A 21,803-nucleotide genomic window follows, 5' to 3' on the forward strand; every position below is an offset into this window, starting at 1 on the left:
AAAAAGAGATAAGAAAGCTATGGTGATGTCCCCTCTTTACATATATCCCAAGTCTTGAATTAGCTTGTGCTAGCTGAACATTTTTTAAATGTTTAAAAGTATTTCAGAAAGGCCTCTTGGGATTAGGGAGTAGACATGCTTAGAAGGTGGGTCTTACCCACAACCACAGAAGAGCCATGGCCTGGCTGACCTGTGGAGGGAGCCGTCCAGCTATGGGTCCTTCAGGCCATGGGCACCATCCCTCAGACCAGCCTGGGTCCTGCGCTAAGTGCTGTGCATAACATGTAGCCCCAAGACCACACCCAATGAGGGCGCTCAGCTCTGCCTTCTTCAAGGCCTGGAGACTCACGGGGACATTCCAGGGTCACATAGCGAGCAGGTAGCAGAATTGGGATACGTCCTGTATTCGGGGGGCCTCTGCCTCGGCCGCTGTGCCACCAGCCCCACAGCGGGGAGCAGCCCCAGGTCAACTGCCCTCCAGGGCTGTGGCCAAACCAGTGGCAGGTCATCTGTACCCTGCAGCCAGCCTGTGGAGGAGCCACGGTGACCTTGAGGTGTCCTCTAAACAGGGCTACATGCACACAAGCCAGGAGTGTGGCCACTCAGCCACCTAGTCCTGGCTTTGCAACTGAACCAACTCCACAGCCCTGGGTGTTTATCTTCACACTAGAACCAGTTCCACCTCAACCACAGGGTTGGTGTCCCCCTAAGTGTGACACAAACACTCCAGGCTTTAGGCAAAGAATAGGGACCCAGAGAGGGAGGAGCACAGGGCCAGACTGCAGAGCCACAGCGTGTGGGCACTCAGCTTACCTCCTGAGGGGACTCACTTCCGCCCCTGAGGGCTGCCAGCCACGGCCACACTCCGGTCTGGACACTTTACAGTCTGCAAAGAGTGGAGAAGGAAACTCTGTCAGGAGCAAGCTCCTCCAGCCCCTGGATTTAAAACAGGCACATCAGTTATGGGTGACAATAAGACCCAGATCCTCATCAACAAATAGCAGTTATTAATCGGCTGTCTGAGGACCTCCCTAGTTCATAGTGTCTTAATATTTTTGTACCTTGAGTTCCCCATTCTTAACCGTTTCTGTGCCTTGGTGTTTGCTACTTGGAGAAAAGCAGAGGCTCCTTCACTGGTGGCAGACACAGGAGGGACAAGCGAGCTTCAAGCCTGGCTCCAGCAACAGCAGGCTTGGGGGCCTGGTGAGGGGGGCACAAGGTGACGGCCCTCCCAGAAACCCAGGGTGAACCACCCAAGAGCCGGTCCAGAACCCTAGGACATGAGGTCAGTGCTCTGAGCACTGCATGTGGAGCCTCCCAACCCCACCCCCACCCCAGAACCACTGCCCTCCTACCTGTGTCCAGGCCTCTGGAGGAGCCAAGGGCAGCAGGTGGAGGAGCCGGCGGCCCTGTTCTGGCAGACTGGCTAGAGTTCTTCATGCGGGTCACCACACTCTCAGACAGCTGGGGGGGGATGGAGGGAAAGTTACATCATAGAACCCTCTGGAAGGCGAGAATCCCCTCTAGCCACTTTCTCAAGGACCAACCCCAACAGAGGATGGAATTCTACTCAGAAACCTCAAGCCAGCCCACTCACTGCCTCCCAGGTTAATGCCATGGCTGGTGGGGCCCCGGCGGATTGCACAGAGCACAGCCTGGCCCCTGCTGGCCTTCCAGCTTCACCTGCCACCCACTCACACTCGGTGGACCCTGGGTTCTCCCTTGTCTTACTGCCCCAAATTCATCTCATCAGTACCCACCCCAGCCCCCACCCCAGCTGGTCTCCAGCTGCCTAGGTCTGACCCTTCCCAGACACCCCCTGCCCAGGTCCCTCCACCACAGGGTCTTCTGGGCCCCTCCCAAGGTAAGTTTCATTTGCCCCCTCCTTCATGCCTGGGTCACAATAGCTATGCCTCTGCCACATCCAACCTGCCTCATCCTGATGGGTCCTAAATACCTCTCCCTCCCCTGGGAGCCCCCCACCACCTCACCCTCACAGCGGAAAATCCAACCTGGCCTGACTGCCCCCACCTTTGCTCCCCTAGTGAAGCCTGATAACCCAAATGTTCCTTCATTTGTAGGGGAAGTGAAACAGGCAAGAGGGTGTCATAAAACAGTTTACTGAAATGAAATAGCAAGTAGGGATGAATCCAGAATAAAAACCTCTAAGAGTTTATGTTAGTATTTACACACAAGGCATCATAAACCACAGCTGAGAGGAGACAATAAAATGGCTTCAGGACAAGCCCCTGATCAGCAGCTCCACTCCAGGTACCCAGGAGAGGAGAGTGTCTGTGTGCGCAGAGAAAGGGGCAGGCCGTGGTTAGAGAAAAGTCGGCACATCTTCTATGAAGAACCACAGAAGCCTCGAGAAAGGACAGCTAAGCCATGTGTACCTGTCACAGAAGGGCACTACTGCTTAGTCCTTCAAGACCAAGACTACTTTGCGTATCTCAGTTTTGGAAAAAAAAGAGATGCACAATTATAAAGAGGCAGACTGCGGTGCAAATACGTCCACACCCACACACCCCTAAATGCACACATCTGCTCAGAGAATACACGAGATGTTCCCTTTCAGCACTTCTGTGTTTTAATGTTTGAGTATTTTTTTAAGCAACTATTGCTTTTTTTTTTTCTTTGTCTTTTTGCTACTTCTGTGGGCCGCATCTGCGGCACATGGAGGCTCCCAGGCTAGGGGTCGAATCGGAGCTGTAGCCACTGGCCTACGCCAGAGCCACAGCAAGGCGGGATCCAAGCCGCGTCTACAACCTACACCACAGCTCACGGCAACGCCGGATCCCCAACCCACTGAGCAAGGGCAGGGACCGAACCCGCAACCTCATGGTTCCCAGTCGGATTCGTTAACCACTGCGCCACGACGGGAACTCCACAACTATTGCTTTTTACAACAACAGTAATAGGGTCCTTCTAGTACTATACAAATCAAGTAGCTAAGTTATGATTATAGGACAAGAGGAGACCAAGCATGCACAGCAGTGGAAAACCGAGAGCCCAGAAATAAACCTATGTATCTGTGGTCGACTGACTGGCAAGGTGCCAAAACCATTTAATGGAGAAAGACTGGTCTCTTCAACAGACGGGGCTGGGACAACTGGACATCCACACTCAGGAGATTAAGGCTAGACCCTCCCACACACCATATACAAAACCCAATTCAAAAGGCCTAAATGTAGGAGTTAAAACAATGAAACTCTTGGAAGAAAACACAGAAGTAAATCTTTATGAACTTGGCTTTGGCCGTGAATTTGGAGATATGACGCCAACAATACGAGCAAAGAAAATATAGATATACTGAACCTCATCAAAATTAAAACGTGTTGTATCAAAGAACACAACCAAGCAAATCAAAAAGACAACCCACAGAATGAAAAACTATTTGTAAATTTGCATCAGAAAAGGGATATGTAACTAGACTACGTAAACAACTCCAACTCATTAATACAAAGAAAAATAACCCAATTAAAAATGGGCAAAGGATTTGAAGTCATTTCTCCAAAGAAGATATACAAATGACCAACAAAGACATGAAAAGATGCTCAATAGCTTTAATCATGAGAGAAATGCAAACTCAAACCACAATGAGATAGCACTTTCCATCCAAGACAATGTCTATAATTAAAAAGTCGTGCCGTAACAAGTGTTGGCAAATATACAGAGAAGTCAGAACCCTCATACACTGCTGGTGGCAAAAAAAATGGTGCGGCCACATGGAAAACAGTCTGGAAGTTCCTCAAAAGTTTAACACAGAGTTACCATCTGATCCAGCAATTCTACTCCAAGGCACCTACTCAAGAGACATGGAGACACACATTCACACTGATTTGGACATAAATGTTCACATCAGCATTACCCATAACAGCCAAAGGTGCAAACAATCCAAATGCCCATCAACTGACAGACGGGTAAATAAAAATAATGGAATATTATCAGCCATAAAAAGGAATGAAACACTGACACAGGCTACACAATGAAGAATCTGAAAGCACCATGCTCAGTGAAGTAAGCCAGATACAAAAGTCCACTCATTTGAGATACCCACAATATGCAAATCTCGAGACAAAAAATTGACTGGTGGCCTTGAGCTTGGTAGAGGGGGAGACTGGGTTCTGATTACAAAAGGGTAAGAGGTGGGGGTTTTCCACCAATTATATGGTATCTCCATTTCAAAAATGTGTCTTATTAATCTGTGAAGCGGGAGTTCCTGTTGTAGCTCAGCAGTAAAGAGCCTGACTAGTTCCATCAGGATGCAGATTCAATCCCCGGCCTCACTCAGGGGGTTAAGGATCCAGCATTATTGTAAGCTGTGGCGTAGGTCCTAGATTCCACATTGCTGTGGCTGTGGTACAGGCTGGCAGCTGTACCTCTGATTTGACCCCTAGCTTGGGAGCTTCCATATGCCTAATGTGCAGCCCTAAAAAAGCAAAAAAAAAAAAAAAAATTCTGTGAAGCATGTTAGTGGTAAGTGCTAGGAAGAATATACAGCAGTCCTGCATGGATGAGCACACGCGGGGTGGCTGCAGGAAGACCCCCACCCCCCGAGATGGTACTGATACAAGACTCCCACCCATGAGCAAGGAGGCCCAGCCACATTCACGTCAGGGCCAAGAGGAGGGGAAGACGTTGACCTGGGTCTGGCCTGTCCAGGCCTGTATGAGGCCAGTGTGAGAGACGTGGACCTGCTGACCAGGCCAGAGGCAGACTGAGGTCAGAAGCTCAAATGTGACCCAAGGGCCAGAGGAGCTATGGTGAGGGAGGAGGAGAGGGGCATCGACTGAGCTGTTCCACCTGGTGAGTGAGGGGCTAAGTAAGGAAAACATTGGCAAGCTTCTCGCCGGCAGGAAGAGATTTGAAATATTTTTTAATGTTGCTACAAAATAAGCAAGTAATATTTTTAATCAACAAACACACATACACACACAGCAGTCACGCGAGAATAAACACCATCTGGGCAGTGCTTCCCGCACCAACAGAACCAGGATGGAGGCCCCCAGAGCCACACAGGCCTGGGAACTCAGTGCCAGAGGCCCAGGTCACTGTGCCATCAGAGTTGGCCAGGAAGAGTCCTGTGTGGCCAGGAGGTGGAGGGCCAACTCCAGAGAAGCACAAGGACAGAGGCACCCACCCACACCTGGCTGCAGGGCCCCACAGGCTCCTCACCCACCTTCCCCACTCCACTTGGGGAACAGGGCTCACAGGCTGCCCAGGAGTCAGTGCTTGGTGTCACACAGGCCTGGGTTTGAGTCCCAGCGAAGCCACTTATTAGCCACACGACCTTGGGCAGGGGACTCCACTTGGGAGGCAATGTCCTCACCTGTGAGGCAGATGTTACTCATGGTACACACTGTCATGAGGATGACGAGGCTGGGGCAGGGGGTGCTGTGCACAGCAAAGGCCACAGAGCAAACCAGCACAATCAAACCAGCATGGTCAGGTCAGTGGTCGTGTGAAATGGGACACAGAGGACACTACGCCCCCTCCCCCCACCCCCGCCAGGCACACCCTAGGTATGCAAAAACATGAGACCAGTCAAGAACAAGGACTGGCAGCGCCCAGGACCCTGGAACTGGTGGTTCGGTTCCACGTGCAGCTGCAGAACCTCCCTCCCGCTCTGCAACCTACCCAAAGTGAAACTGACAGACTCGTGGCAAAGTGCCCTCTGGCACTGATGTCCTATGGCTCAAATGTAGGCCTGGAGTAACTCAGGGACTCTGAACAGAAGGACCTTCCATGCCACCACCGAGGTGCAGGTGGCTGGCACCTGCACCAGTCATGGCAATATCTCAGAGCCTGAAAAGAGATGAGGGCTCCTCCCTCTGTCTCTCATGGCCCATGAGAGCCATGGTGGTAGGAGCAGCTGAGTTCAGGGCATGGTCCCAAAGCAGGATTAGAGGCTTTCCTCATCAGCCATCCAGCCTATAAACCTCGCAGCCCCGGGAGCAAAAGGCTGGGAGAAGGGGCTGCTTTAAAAGCCCAAGTGGCCTCATCCATCCATCTCTGGACACAGGAATGCCAGGAGTGAGGAAGTCCTAGTCATAGCCACCACGGCCATGCCCTGCCAGGCCCAGGGAGCAGGACACTGTCACCCCCCACAGCAGCAGGAAGGCCTTGTGCTTGCCACAGGCCACCAGCTGCAGGCAGGCTACCCAGCCCCTCTCCCAAGGAACAAAGCCAGCTCCCTGACCCACCCCAGCACAGGAGCAAGGGAGGAGCCCCACTAGCATCATGGGCGGGTAGGGCCATGAAGGGACAAGAACAGAGGCTACTAGAAGCCCAGCAACCCCATGTAGGTCCCAGGGACTCAGCCATGGAAGAAGACTCTTCCTGTGTCTCCTACGTGTGAGGTTGTGACCCTGCAGCCCCTCTTCCCCTGAACACAGCTCAGGGCAGCAGAGATCCTGCTAGGCTCTGGCCATGTCCTGGGTGCCTGGCATGCTGATATGCTGGAGGGATCACTCAACACGTGGACTGTGTAAACACTGACTGCAGGCCCGGACCGTAACCACTCTGGGGGAGTGGGGGCGGAGAGTGCAGACACGACAGAGACACTGTTGTCCTCAGAGAGCCCGCGGTCAGACGAGGAAGGAGGTGGCAGAGGGCTTCCAGAGAGAGAAGGCCCAAGCACAGCAAGGGCAGCACCCAGAGAAGCCGAGGTCCAGCCCAATGGAGAAAGGTCACTCGAGGAGAGCCAGAGGTTCTGTTCATGATGACAGAGAGGAAGCTGCAGTCCGTAAGGAGCCGAGAGAACAGGTGGCAAAGCCCAGAAAGGGGAAAAGCTCCCGGAGGCAGGAGTCAGAGAATGCTGGGGGGAGAGAGGACCACACGGTGAAGTGACCAGACACATGGCATTTGCCCGGACATGCTGGCAGGCATGAGGTGTGTCTACAGCATGGTTCACACAGTGACCTCATTCCTACAGCCAAAGGGGAAGGTGAGCTTGTTGTGGAGGCCTAGGACAGCCTGAAAGGACCCACGAGAAACTGGGAACAGCTGGCATGCAAACATAAGATGCATTCTGCCAGAAGATGCCTGGAAGGAATGGATGAGGAGCAGATGACAGCCCAGCTCGCTGGAGAGGGTGCATCCTTGCCGAGCCCAGAACCACTGTGTGTGCGTGTCCTGGGTCTGTCCCAGCAGCTCTGCTCCACAGGCAAACACACACAGCACATGGGCAGGGGTAATGGCAGGAGCTGCATCCGGACAAAGAAATCAGGGCCTCGCCAGGCAGACCAGAGGGAGAAGGAACCTTCCCCACACTCTTGGCTGTGGGGGTAACTCACCCCAGCAGAGGGCCAGTGGCTCCCATGTAAGGACAGCGCTAAAGACAGCCCTGCGAGCACCTCCACGTGCCAGGACCTTGGCCAAGCCCACACCCACTGGACAGATGAAAGACTGAATGCCAGGAAGTGACAACTCACCCAAGACTACAGAGTCCTAACTGCCAGAACCAAGACTAGGGCCAAAGCTGGGCAGCTGATGGGACAGTGCAGGTGGTGACACGGACAGTGCAGGTGGCAACAGGCAGCAAGGGGACAAGTCACCAGTGCAGAGGAGTGCCAACTCAACAAAACAAAAGATCTGCACATCGCCTTGCCTGCGTCTGTGGTGCTTTACTGAGCCCTGGGAGGGAGAAGGGGAGCACACAGGCATTCAAGAACAGGCAGCCACTTAAATTAGGAAACAGCACCTTTTCAGGCCAAGAGTGCTCCTCATCCAGATACTTCTGAGACGCTGCTCCTGAGCATTATTCTCCACATCAGTGAGGGCTCTGATGTCCTTCAGGTGACTATCCTCAGTCCTCACATGGGATGCAGGGCTGAGGTGCAGAGGCAGCCCATCCAAGTCCCTGGTGGCCACTTACACATCGTCTCCAAGGACCTACCTTCTGAGGACTGGCGTGCAGCCCCTATTCCCCCTTCGGGGCAGGCTGAGCGCCAGGCAGCTCCCAGGTGGGTCAGGACTGCCAGCGGCCCCTGGTGCCCAGACACCCAGCCTGGGAGGTACTGCCAGACTCTATGACTCTTAAGAAGACTCCTCCGCTTTGCCTGTAGCCGTTGCCTTGGAAATTCTGTCGGCTGTTTCTTCTGTTTTCTGTGAGATGAAATTAGGTGCACAGATTTAAATCCAAGTGTTTGGATCAGAAGAGCCCTGAGACCCCACAAAGCCTGGCAAACACCAAGGCCCTGGGTCTGGCAGGGGGCCTAACAAGACAGAAGCAGTGCAAGGATGAGGTGGTGGCAGGGTGAGAGCACAGCCCTGGAGGCGGGGGGTGGGGGGTGCTGCCTGGCAGATCCAGCAGATGTTGCCACATGGAAACACTGAGACTTTCATATTACCCCCCAAAAAAGCTAACAACTGAATTTATGTACAGCCTCCAAGTTTTAAATGTTATCAATTAATACCACAAAGTTTTTGGGCTGGTGGTTTCCCTTAAGAAACATGGAGCCTCTGTCCAAGTTCAGTTCCAGTTCAGGTGCTGGGGCCAGAGATCAGTAGCAGCAGTCCTGCTCACCAGGTGTGTACAGGGCAGAGCTGCCCGGACCCAGGAGGGTGACCAGTGAAGGGAACACTGAGCTGGCCCTGAGGAGTCTGGTCTAAGCAAAGAGAGAAAGGGGACAGAATCACCACACAGAAGCAAGACGTAGCACAGCAGGAGTGTGTATTCCCCCCTGCAGGGCAGGCAGTGACAGGAGAGGTGGTGCTGGTATACGGAGGGCCGCAGGAGTGAGGCCAAGAAATCTGCATTTAACCCAGAGGCTAGGAGAAGCACATAAGGATGGTAAGTGAAGGGTCACACTGCTGGCTTCAGTCTGAATAGTTATAGACACCACAAGCTGGCGGGGGCCACCTGAGAGCGAAGTCGCTGGACACGGAAAGGAGGTGTCCTTTTTCCCTATGAACCTCCAATGAACTGTCTGGATTTTATCACCATTTCCCAAAACCTACACAAAAGTGAAGTTTACCTTTTAAAAACACATTACCCTAGCACCAGATTTGTAGGAGGCAAGCCTGTTGGGAGAAAAGAACAATTTATCAGACAGTCAAGGAAGCTGGGGTGGGCCTGACTGAGACAGACTCAGTGAGAGCAAAGAGGAGACAGTAAAACAGAAAATCTGGAAGGTAGGCTCAGAGTTGTCCTCATATGGAGAGAAAAAGGGCACATGGGATCCAGCTTCCTGGATGAGGGCTGTCTGGATGGCCCTCTGCACTTAAGGAAGAAAGGTTTCTAAGAAGGCAGCAAGAGGTGGGAGTGGGGGCACAGTGAGCCCAGAGGATGCACTGGACTACAGGTGCCCAGGAGACTTGCAGGGGACACTGCCAGTGGCGTCGGGACAGGTCTGGCTGGGTATTTAGAATCCAGACAAAAAGAGATGGCCGAGGCATGGTACATAAGGGAAGGAGGGCTGAGCTAGGGAGCACTCTGAAGAGACATGGTTGGGATCCTGGGAATCAGGGCCTCGGGAAAGAGCAGGTGGTGGAAGCCAAGGGGTCCTGGACAGAATCAACAAGCCTCCACACAATGAGAGGACGCTGGGGTTATCCTCTGTGCTGTACTGGGCGAAGCTGTGGTACCACCATGGAGTTTCACCTTGGGGAGGGATGAGCGCTCACATGCTAATGCTATTACTGGTTATGCTGCAGCACCACCAAACAGGGGTTCAAAGGATGCTCAGAGATGCTCCAGGACGTTGCTGCATCCGCCCTCATTCACAGAGTATCTGTCTGGAGCCAAGAACCATCCTCCCCTCAGGAACTATGGGCCAGGAGGAGGGACCATGTGCTCTGCTTCCCTGAAGGATTGGCCCCTACGGTTTCCAGATACCTCACCTCCAGAAGATGCAGTGTTTGGGGAGCACCAAGGAAAGGGCCCAGCCTGGGAACGGCACCCGAGTGGCACTGGGGGACGTGATGCCCTGTTGCACCGGTGTGCTTAATGCAAAGCCGGGAGAACCAGGCTGGCTTCCTGCTTTTCCTGTTGTGGCCCATCCATGGCACACGCCAAATGGTCAGCCAGGTAGAGCACAGAGCTGGGAAAGAGTGAGGAGGTTTCATGACCAAGCCCATTGGGAAACACCTCCTGAGCTTGGCCTGGCCTGTGTATAAGGAGAGAGACACACCCCTGTGCAAGTCAGGGCTCCAGGCCAGGTCCTCTGGGATCCCTGGTCCCCACACTAACCCTAAGCAACGTGAAGACAAACGTTGTGATATAAAGCTACAGAATGAGAAGCGCTGACGTTCACACTGAGACATTTAAGAAGCACGTCACTGGGCAACAGCAGGTGAAAAAGGAATTCTGCCACATGCATGTGGTGCAAGTTTGTGTTAAAGCCTGGAAAGAGTAAGAAGCAGAAGAGTAAGATTCACACGCGGCAGTTGTCCAGCTTGGGTAAAAAACAATCACCAATTCTCTAGTCTGAGCGTGCAATCCAAAATGCACATACTAATGATCCAGAGGCTAATAAAGAAGCCTCTGCACTCCAAGAGCTTACAAAAGAAAAACAGGACAGAGAGGAAGGGGTGATGGAGAATACTGATAAATAAAATCATCATTCTGATAAAGAGCATCTATGAAAAACCTACAGCTAATACACTCAGTTGTGGAAGACCAAGTGTCCTCCCTAAGTGCAGAAACATGGCGAAGACATGTACTCTCACCACTTCTGCTCAATACTGTACAAGAGGTTCTACCCAATGCAATAAGGCAAGAAAAAAAGGTGCATCCAGACTAGAAAGGGAAAGGTAAAAATGTCTTCGTTTTGTAGACAGCATGATCCTACCTACATAAAATCCTATGGAATACACACACACAAATACTACAACTAGTAAAGGAGTACAGCAAGGTTGCAAGACACAAGATCAACATACAAAAATCAACTGTATTTCCACATGCTAGCAATGAAGAATCCACAAATTAAATTAAGGAAACAATTCCATTCATAAGAGCATCAGAAAGAAAATAATTTGGAATAATTTTTTTTTCACTGTAGGACCTGTACACTGAAAGTAAAAACATTGCTGGGAAAAACTTTAAATAAAAGATCCAAATTAATGAAAAGATTTCATATTCTCAGATTGGAAACTCCATATTGTTAAAATGGCAATTCTCCCCAAGGTAATCTTATAGATTCAACACAAACCCCATCAAAATCCCAATAGGCTTTTTCACAGCTGACAAATTGATCCTAAAGTGTACATGGAAGTATAAAAGGACATAAAACAGCAAAACAATCTTGAAAAAAAGAACAAAATTAGAGCCTTATACTTCCTAATTTTGAAATTTCCCACAAAGCTACAACATCATGATAGTGTTGCACTAGCAAAAAGACAGACATAGCCTACAGACCAATGGAATTCTCAAAAGAATTGGGAGTCCAGAAATAAACTCTTATGTTCACGGTCAACCAATGTTCATCAAGGTCCCAAGGTAATTCAAATGGGAAAAGGATAGTCTCCTCAAAAATGGAGATTGGAAAAATTAAAATACTGCATACAAAAAAGATGGATTTAAACCAGAGTTCACCAAGCTCTAGTACTCAAGCCAAATCCAACTTAACACTTGATTTTATAAATAAAATTTATCGAAACAGCCACACCCATTCATATTGTCTATGGCTACTTTCACCCTAAAACGGCAGAGGTGAGCAGTAGTGATAAAGACCTCAGGTCAGCAAAGCAGAAAATATTTACCAACTGGTCATCTCCAGAAAAACTTTGCCAACCCTTACATAAAGTCATATACAAAAACTCAAAATGGATCACAGTCTTAAGTATAAAAGTCAAAACCATAAAATTCTTAGAAGAAAGCATAGGAGAAATTTTCCCTTTTTTTTTTGTCTTTTTGCCTTTTCTAAGGCCGCACCCTCAGCATATGGAGGTTCCCAAGCTAGGGGTCTAATAGAAGCTGTAGCTGCCGGCCTACACCATAGCCACAGCAACGCAGGATCCGAGCCACGTCTGCGACCTATACCACAGCTCACAGCAACGCTGGATCCTTAACCCACTGAGCAAGGCCAGGGATTGAACCTGTAACCTCATGGTTCCTAGTCGGATTCGTTAACCACTGAGCCACGATGGGAACTCCATGGAGAAAATTTCAATAACCTTTAGTTTGGCATAGATTTCTGAAATATAATACCAAAGCACAATCCTTAAAAAAATTAATATATTAAACTTCATCAAAATTACAAATGTTTGCACTTCAAAGACAGCATTAAGAAAATGAAAAGGAGGGAGTTCCCGTCATGGCGCAGTGGTTAACGAATCCAACTAGGAACCATGAGGTTGCGGGTTCGGTCCCTGGCCTTGCTCAGTGGGTTGACGATCTGGCGTTGCCGTGAGCTGTGGTGTAGGTCGCAGACGCGGCTCGGATCCCAAGTTGCTGTGGCTCTGGCGTAGGCTGGTGGCTACAGCTCCGATTCAACCCCTAGCCTGGGAACCTCCATATGCCGCGGGAGCGGCCCAAGAAATAGCAATAACAACAACAACAACAACAACAACAAAAAGAGAAAAAAAAAAAAAGAAAGAAAATGAAAAGGAGTTCCCGTTGTAGCGCAGCAGAAATGAATCCAACTAGTACCCATGAGGATACAGGTTCAATCTTTGGCCTCGCTCAGTGGGTCAGGGATCCAGCATTGTCGTGAGCTTCGGTGTAGGTCACAGACGCAGCTTGGATCCCGAGTTGCTGTGGCTGTGGCGTAAGCTGGCAGCTGTAGCTCCCATTCAGCCCTAGCCTGGGAATTTCCATGTGCTGTGGGTTCAGCCCTAAAAAAAAAAAGGGGGGGGGGGGAAGAAGAAAATGACAAAAGCCACAGATTGGGAGAAAATATTTGCAAATCATAATATGATAAGGGCTTGTAAAGCAGCATGAAGAAATCTTCCAACTCAATAATAAAGACAAATAATCCTATTAAGAGGTATTAAAAGTAGGCAAAATATTTGAATACACATTTCACCAAAGAAAATATGTGGGTGGCAAATAAGCACACAAGAAACATTCAGTATGATTAGTTATTAGGGAATGCAAATTCAAACCACAGTGAGGTAACATGTCACACCCACTAGAACTGCTATAACCAGAAGACGAAAACAAGGGTTAATGAGGATATGGAGAAACTGGAACCCTTACATACTGCTGGAGGAATGTAAAATGGTTCAGCCACTTTAGAAAACATTCAACAGTTTCTTAAAAAGTTAAACCTAGTAAGTCACCAAATTCATAAACAGAATGACCCAGCAATTTTACTCTCAGGTATCCAGCTAAGAGAAATGAGACAACCTACAAAAAAAAGAACGAAAATGTTGACAGCAGCATTCTTTGCAATAGTCAAGAACTAGAAACACTCCATCCTTGTTTGACTCCATAAACAAAATGCAGACTGTCCATAAATGAGATGCTATTCAGCAATAAAAAGGAACTACTAATACACACCACAACCTTGATGAACCAGTGCCAAGCACACTGTACTAAGTAAAGGAAGCCAGACGTAAAAGATGCACAATGTCTTTACATGAAATATCTGGAAAAGGCAACACAGAGAGACAGAAGGATTAGTGGTAAACTGGGGCTGGAAGTGGGAGTGACTGTAAACCAACAAGGGATCCTTTTAGGCCTTGTAAATGTTTTTTTTTTTTTTTTGTCTTTTTGCTATTTCTTGGGCCGCTCCTGCGGCATATGGAGGTTCCCAGGCTAGGGGTGGAATCGGACCTGAAGCCACCGGCCTACGCCAGAGCCACAGCAATGCGGGATCCGAGCTGCGTCTGCAACCTACACCACAGCTCACGGCAACGCTGGATCGTTAACCCACTGAGCAAGGGCAGGGACCGAACCCGCAACCTCATGGTTCCTAGTCGGATTCGTTAACCACTGCGCCCTTGTAAATGTTCTAAAATCCCATTGTGATGACAGCTGCTCAACTCTAAATTTGCTTTAAAAAAAAAATCACTGAAATGGGTGAATTTTATATGGAAAATACACTTCAATAAAGCCATTTTTAAAAGGAAAAAGAGTTCCCGTTATGGCTCAGTGGAAACAAATCGGACTAGGAACCATGAGGTTGCGGGTTCAATCCCTGGCCTTGCTCAGTGGGTTAAGGATCTGGCGTTGCTGTGAGCTGTAGTGCAGGTCACAGACGTGGCTCGGACCTGATATTGCTGTGGCTCTGGTGTAGGATGGAAGCTATAGCTCCGATTGGACCCCTAGCCTGGGACCTCCATGTGCCATGAGTGCAGCTCAGAAAAGCAAAAAAAAAAAAAAAGAGAGAGAAAAAGTCGCCATCAGCTAAAATCTTTCCAATGCTCCATTCTGGATTAGAGAACCACAATGTTGCCTCCAGGACAATGTAGAGACAACCCTGCCTGGCACTCAGGACCTCATTACTGGCTAGCTTTCTCCACCACCCCAAGCTCCGAGTGGCTGCCAAGGACACAGGCTTACAGAGATGGAAAGTCTGAGCTTCCAGCTCTACCACCAACTTGCTGGGACCAATAGGTTGCTTCACTTCCTTGAAGCTGTTTCTTTGCCTCTGATGGGGATGACAGCTCACAAGGTCAGCCTAGGGACCAGCTGAGATGCTGTCTTTAAACCACTCAGCCCAGAAGAGACAGGCTTCTCCTTGGGCTCAGGCCCATGGTCATCTTCAGCTCCACAGAGCAGCAGCATCTCACCAGCCCACCTCGAGCAAGGAGCTGCATAACTCTTCACAACCTCTTCCATTCCCTCGTGCTGTTTTATTCTTGTCTCTTTTCTTTCTATCAGTCAGTTTCCACTCCTGGGCTGAGGTCTCCATGGGGGCAGGACACTGTAGTTTGTGCCGTCATCTCTGCAAGGCCAGGCCCAGGTCACAGTAGGAACTGCTGGGGCAGCAGTAAGCGGTAGCCACATGTAGTGCTGGGACACACGGCTCCTCAGTGTGCTCACACTGAGGACTGATTCTACTACCTCTTCCTGGGTCTTCCCCTCAGCATTGGTCCACACATGCCTCAGTGGAGTGACGAGCAAAGGCAGAGTAGACTTGAGCGTGTGATGAGCCTGAGGACACAGCTGAAGCAGCAGCCTCGGGAAGTGACTTGGGAAGAGCAGAGGGAGCTGAACGGTTGGAAGGCAAAGGACGGAGAACAGCAAGGAGTCTGGATGTTGACAAGCAGCCGACTCCAGCTGAATCACCAAAGACGGCTGTACGTGGGGCAGAGGACAGTCACACCCAGGTGCTATAATCTCTTACTGGAGATTAAACATACTGGCTGAAGTGAAATCTTTATGTATTTCACACATGCTTGCTCTGAACAATGGAGCTGAACACAGCATTTTGCATTACTTAAATTTCTTTTACCTTCCTCGGAATTAGATCTTGGAGTAAATATGTAAATTTATGCAAATAAGTGTGCAAACTAGCAAGGCATTTAATTTTAAGGAAATTAAGAGTACTTTCCAGGCTAGGGGATGACATACAAGGGGCCTTTAAGAATATTTAACCTAAAAGGAAAAAAAAGGAGCTCCTGTTGTGACTCAGCAGGTTAAGAGATCAATGTTGTCTCTCTGAAGATTCAGATTCAATCCTTGGCCTCACTCAGTGAGTGGGTCAAGGATCCAGCCTTGCTGCAAGCTGCAGGTAGGTGGCAGATGCAGCTGGGATCCAGTGTTGCTGTGGCTGTGGTATAAGTTGGAGCTCCAACTCAACCCCTTGCTTGGGAACTTTCATATGCCACAGGTGCGGCCATTAGAAGGAAAAAAAAAAATGTAACCTTCTCTGAAGTAGCAGGCAAATGCTCTGTTGTGGCATCTACCTTCTATTAAATGAACTTCTCCTTTGGTTCATTCAATGATCTTGTCCAGTAATTTTTTACTTGCTTGCTTTAAGGCAAGGTGGACTCCCCAAATCTCAAGCCACTTTGCAGAAAAATCTTCACACCAACTCTGAATTGCCATCACCTCCTCTCTCTTGTCTCCCTCTCTCAAGCCAGGGTCAGGAGTGGACAGAAGGAACAGAGGAAAGAGAAGGAAGAAAGCAAAGGGCTCTCATAGCATGGGGCCATGCCCCCAATTGTACGCCTCTGGACAAGGCACTTATAATCTCTGATGGGTCTGCCCCAAAGCTCCCTCTTGTTTTAAGTCTTGATAGAACCTGCACCCTATCAGGACAGCTAGGAGCTGTTACACAACCTTCACATTGCCTTGCATATGGGAGGGGGCTTGTAGTAGTGAGAAAAGGATGTTTCTTGTACCCAAATGATTAAAGTCCCAAAAGTAACACCTTGGACATGTTCCTTAATGTCGCTAAGCCTAAGTCTCCATTTTAAAAGAGAATTCAGTCTTTGCAGAACTGCTAAGACCTAGAAACAAAATGCCCGTCTGATATAAGACCCAAAAAAAGATGATGTTCCTTTAATTTAGGGGACATCCCCTTAGAAAACTGTGACTGACTGAATTTTCCAACACTCCCCAATGTAGGTGACAACAGTGGGAGAGGGCCCAGACAGCACCCAGAGAACCTTTCTATATTCTGATTCAGCTACTGCCTCTCACCTTCCAACAGACATTTTCTCCTCATTCTGTCTTTGCAACGAGCCAGATCAAGACTAGATAACACCTAGCAAGCACTAAATAAGCTACGCTAAGAGGCCCCCACAAACACTCTGCACTTTTCCTAAACATGTCCACATACATCGTCTTACCCTAGGTTGCATCTGGAATTATTATAGCCTCCTCTCATTTTTTAAAAGATGTGGTGATTGAGACTCAAAAGATAAGTTGTTCATCCCAGGTCACACAACTAATGAGCATCTATCTGGAAGTCAGACTTCCTAATGTCCTTTTCTGAGCCACCTCCATAATCAACTAATTCACCTAAGCTCCGTACCTGCTTCACTGGGTTCATCCATTTAATCATTTAGCAATGGTTTACAAAGCACCAGCCTTGTGCCAGGCACAGATGCAGGAAGCAGGGCACCGAACCAACAGGACACTGAGTCAGCGGAGCTCGAACCCAGCTCGCCAGCTTGTTGCTCAGGTGACCTTGGCTAAGTACCTCAGTGCCTGGTCCTCAATCCATAAAATGAGCAAACCGAATCCTACTTCTAAAGGGCTGTTGAGAATTAAATGAAAAGATCCCCACTAAGCACTCGGATGTGAGCTGCTTTTATTCTTCCTCTAGACTCTGGGGATAGGGTCTGGAGTCAGGCAAGAGCCTTGGAGCTTACCCAGCAGCGGGAAACACAACAGGAAAGTCAAGTATCAATAGAAATTTCTCATGGTGATGAGCGCTCGGACAAAAACAACTGTGAAACCGCGGGGATGGGAGTGGGGGGCCGCCACTTTAGACTGAATGGTCAGGGAAAGATACTGAGGTGACATCTGAGCTCCCACAAGAACGCACGAGCCGACACAGCTCGTGCGGAGGTCGTGTGCCCAACAGACCGGCAACCCAAGGGGCAAGAAGGCCCTGAGGCCAGTGAACAGGGGCGGGAGAGGGGAAGGGGGGCACTGGCACGGGAAGCTGTGGGAGAGGTAAGCGGCTCGTCGTCCTCGTACAGGCGTGGCGTCCCCGGGCAGCGAGGGCATAGAATCCGGGTCCCGACAACAGGCCCCGCCCCGGCGTCCGCTCCTCCTCCCACCTGGCAGCGGCCGAGCCTACGGGCGCGCTCCCAGGTCGCGTCCCTCTCGCCGCCGAGGAACGCCCGGCGCCTCCACGCCCGCCCTCCGGCCGCCCGCTCACCCGGATGCCCTGCAGCACCCGGACCCGCTCCTCCTCGTCCATCCCGAAAGACGCCCTGCGGCCCTCGCTGCTTTCCGCGCTGCCCATGGCGGGAGGCGGCTCTGGCGCGCCGGCGCTTCCGTACGGCGCCACCTGCCAACAACGCAGCGTCCTATTGGGCTCCGCCGCCGGGCTCAGCCAATCGCGGGCGGGCCGCAAGGCATTGTGGCGGTTGTAGTCTGGCGGCGGCGCCGGCTGGACCAGGCGCAGGAGCCGGGACTGTGCGTGGCCGGACCGCGGGTTGGGAGGCTTGCTGACCCGCCGAGCAGAGGGGGAAAGGACAGCGCCGAGCCGGCATAGGGGGAAAGGACAGCGCCGAGCCGGCCGAGGCGCTGCAGGTTCGTCAGCAAACCGTGCGGAGCAGCCGGGGAGAGCTGACCGGCCGAGGACACCCGGGATGGAGGGAATGGTGAACAGTCGGCGAGCGGCCTGTTGAGCCTTCTGGACGCCGAGGAAAACGGCGGCGTCTCGCTGCCCGGCGAGAAGCTGGCGGGAGGCGCTTGCTTTACCTTCGGAGCTGGAGCTCCGCCTCTGGGGCCCGGCAAGAAGGGCTCCGCTTGGCGGAGGGAGGAGCAGTTCAGCGCGGCCGGAGAGCGGAAGGGGCAGAGCCGCGGGCCTGGGGAGCGGCCCCAGTGCTTCCTAAAGGCCCACGGAGGACAGCGCGTGGTCCTAGGCTTACGGACACTCAGGCGGCTCCGAGTGCCCTGAACGAAGTGCCCTGCCCTCTGCCGTGCCCTGAACGAAGCCCATTTGTTCTCTGAGCTGCCGACTGGCTTTGATTCGCCAAAGTGGGCCTGGGGCCGAGTTGGGATCATGAACTGGGAAACAGCCGACTGCTCCAAGAAAAGAATCATTTGGAGCCTTTTAGAACTTGGACGCAGGGGTAAGGAGGACAGTGTGGAAGAGAGAGAGACGCTTCGAGATGACCACAGCTTGGCCTTGGACGTGGGGTAGGGGCGCTAGGGGGGTTATGAGCAAAGACATCAGCTGGTTTCCTTCAGGATACTTTAATTTGCAAATCTCTCTCCATCCCTTCATCTGTTTCTTCACTATAAGCAGAGGCTGAGATGGGGATTCTGGTGCAAGAGGTTTATGGGGGGGATGCTTCAGGAGAAAGCGAAGATGTCAAGAGCTGGTGGTGGCTTCAAGTCACCCCCACGGCTCTCAGAGCACAAATTACGTCCAGAATTGATCCTGCTGGGAGGCAAGGGGCTGGCCTTCTGTCCCCCGCAGCACTTGGTCATTAGCACCCCAGGGTGGCTCCCCAGGGAAGAGGGCATATGTGAGCTCTTGGCAGCCAGGAGATGGCCTCACCGGCTGGTGAAAAACCTGAAAAGGACACTTTCAGCATCCACCACGTTCCACACTTTTCCAAGGTCTCCTCAACACCCTGTGACTGAAAAAGGGGGTTATAAAAAACGAGGAAAGGGATGGATTTACTTCTGAGTCAGATGATGAAGCAAGTAACCACTGAACTAAATGAGTAAAACAAGAGTCTGAGCCACAGGTGAGGCTGAGGCTGTGTGGCCCCCCACCCCCATCACGTGCAGATGCCGGGAGAGAATGGGACTCCCACAGGACTGAAAGTGGGGGGCACACCGACCCCAGCAGAGCTAAACGTCATGACCACCCAGTAAATTGTGAATTCCTACATCACAGAGAAAACTCAAGTGCAAACAGGTGAAGAGAATGTGACATTATGAATCAAAAGGTGAGGATTTTAATAAAGGCAGTAGTGAGGAAAGGAAGGGAAGAGAAATTCATGGTTTGAGCACCTGTTGCCAGGCTCAACCTGGCACGACCAATTCATTTTGCCCTGGAAACCATCCTGAGAGAGTATTTCCTCTGTCTAAGGGCCTGGAAACAGGCTTCAGGGAGGCGAGGTGTTGTGATGGGCCCACTTGTTGTTGCCCTATACCCAGGCTCCTTCCTTAGAACAGAACCCAGTTCATCAGTGAGCCTGGTTAGATAAATTTGTGCCTAGGCTCCCACTGGCCGAACTTGGGACTACGAGCACTATAGCAATTTGACCAATTGAACTTATAACAGTTCGTTTTTTTAAAAAAAAAATCCAGTAGTCCATCTGTTGAAAGAAATGGGCTGTGTAAGAAGAGATTGGTGGGGGGGAACCTCTTTAAAAAAGAACGCCAGCAAATCACTGTGAGATAAAAATTGCCATTTTGCAATCCTCAGTGAATTACCTGAATCAAGCAGAAATTATTAATGGTACCACAAGCTGTTGAGTGATAGGGGGTCAGGAAACAGGATATTCACAGGACCCCCAAGTCCTCCACAGATTTCTGAGCCATCACAAAGAGAAAACTGTTAGAATGAGACAATGTGGAAGTCACCTCTTTAGCCAGATGGCTGAATTTAGCATCACAAAGAGTGGGACTTGACATGATGTCCCTCCCCAAGAGATGTAAGGGACACACAGCTTCCCCTTTGGAGTGTTGTCACAACATGCATGACCTGAATCCAGACATGAGGAAACAACCAGACAAATCCAGAATGTGAGGCCTACAACACAGCGGTCCTGGGCTCTTCCAGAAGCCTAATGTCATGAAAAACCTAACAAGTTTAAAAGACGTGAAAGAGCATAACAGATACAGAGGTGAATCCTGATTAGATCCTGGATTATAATGACAGCAACAGCAAAACTGTAAAAAGGTACTTCAGATCACTGGGAAAGTTTTAGATAAGGAATGGTGTCCTAGGTGATGTTATTGAATTAATGTTAATTTCTTATTCTTGGAAGATGCATTTGGAATTAATTGAGGTGGAATGTCAGTGTCTGCAACACACACTCAGATGATTCATGAAAAATGTTAACAATAGATGAATCTAGGTAAAATACATATGGTAATCCATTATATTATTTCATTGGTTCTGTGGGCTTGAAATTTCAGAATAATGAACAAGAAATAAAGTCCTACACTTGAAGAAATGAAAAATACTTCCCTCCCCAGGTTCACTTCTCCCTTGGAGCTGAAGGCAACCTTGTGACCTCACTCTGGTTGTATGGCTGTTGAGCCATCCAGTACCTGGACAACAGCACAGTGCTGAAGAGAGCAGAGATGAGGTGCACAGCTGAGCTCTGCCTCTTTCTAGACTGGGCCCCTTGGTTTGCTGATAGAAGAGTAGTGCCAATGTTATGTGGAGTAATTGCCGGGAGCTTAGACTCTGAACTCATTCCATGATAGCTATTATTATTGAAAGGTTTGTTTGTTTTTTTTATTTTGGAAACAACACCTTGGCAACCAGTATAGGAGGTGAGTGGAGAGGGAATTGTGTGAGGTGACTTTCTTTAGAAGAAGAAAAGGGCTGGCAGAGTAGAAAAGTAATTTACTTTGTCCTTGTTAAAAGCCAAAAGGAAGCTTTTTCTGTAAGATCAAGGAAACGTCAAGGATGTCTGCTTTCGCAATTTCTCTTCATCATTGCACTGGAGTTTCTAGCCAGGGCAATTAGATAAGAAAATGAAATAAAACATTGGAAAGGAGGCGTTCTGTTGTGCAGTGGGTTAAGGATCCAGTGTTGTCATTGCTGTGGGGAGGGATTCAAGCCCTGGCCCAGTAGCTTCTACATGCCACAAGCACAGCCAAAAAGAAAAAAGGATTGGGAAGGAAGAAGTAATAATCTCTATTTGTGGATGACATGATCTGATTCATGAAAATTCTAAGGAGTTCACATGCACACTCAATAGAGCTAATAAGTTCAGCAAGGTTGCAGGATATAAGAACAATATATGAAAATCAGTTCTGATTCTGCGTCCTTACCATGAACATAGAAAAGAGGAAATTACTACAGTTGCACTTAAAATAGCATCAAGAAGGATGGAACATGTAGGAATAGATTTGGCCAAATAAGTGCAAGACTTGTCTTCTGGGAACTACAAAAAACACTTTTCTGGGAAGGGGGATGAAATTGACAGGGAGATAAAACTTTGGATAGTGGTTACATGATCTATACATTTATCAATACTCACCAAGCTGTACACTTAACATCTAGGCACTTTACAGTATGGATATTATATCT

General features: G+C 49.8%; 1 protein-coding gene across 4 annotated transcripts in view; it reads right to left on the reverse strand.

Annotated features, from left to right (window-relative positions):
- The window catches only part of CHCHD6 (coiled-coil-helix-coiled-coil-helix domain containing 6), a 149,280-nt gene extending 131,346 nt beyond the window's left edge, over positions 1 to 17,934 (reverse strand). For 2 of the 4 annotated variants that reach the window (XM_047782599.1, XM_047782627.1), the window contains exons 1-3: positions 17,730 to 17,934; positions 1,356 to 1,464; positions 814 to 886 (exon numbers count right to left, since the gene is read on the reverse strand). In XM_047782599.1, the coding sequence (XP_047638555.1) occupies positions 814 to 886; positions 1,356 to 1,464; positions 17,730 to 17,816 (269 nt within the window). In that variant the 5' untranslated portion in view covers positions 17,817 to 17,934. Of the gene's footprint in view, positions 1 to 813; positions 887 to 1,355; positions 1,465 to 7,705; positions 7,860 to 7,900; positions 8,110 to 17,729 lie in introns of those variants that run through there. The other 2 variants (XM_047782607.1, XM_047782617.1) reach the window with 2 other exon arrangements.
- Between the last annotated feature and the right edge of the window lie 3,869 nt (positions 17,935 to 21,803).

The sequence above is a fragment of the Phacochoerus africanus genome, chromosome 1 (genome assembly GCF_016906955.1).
Source record: "Phacochoerus africanus isolate WHEZ1 chromosome 1, ROS_Pafr_v1, whole genome shotgun sequence".
NCBI lineage: Eukaryota > Metazoa > Chordata > Mammalia > Artiodactyla > Suidae > Phacochoerus > Phacochoerus africanus.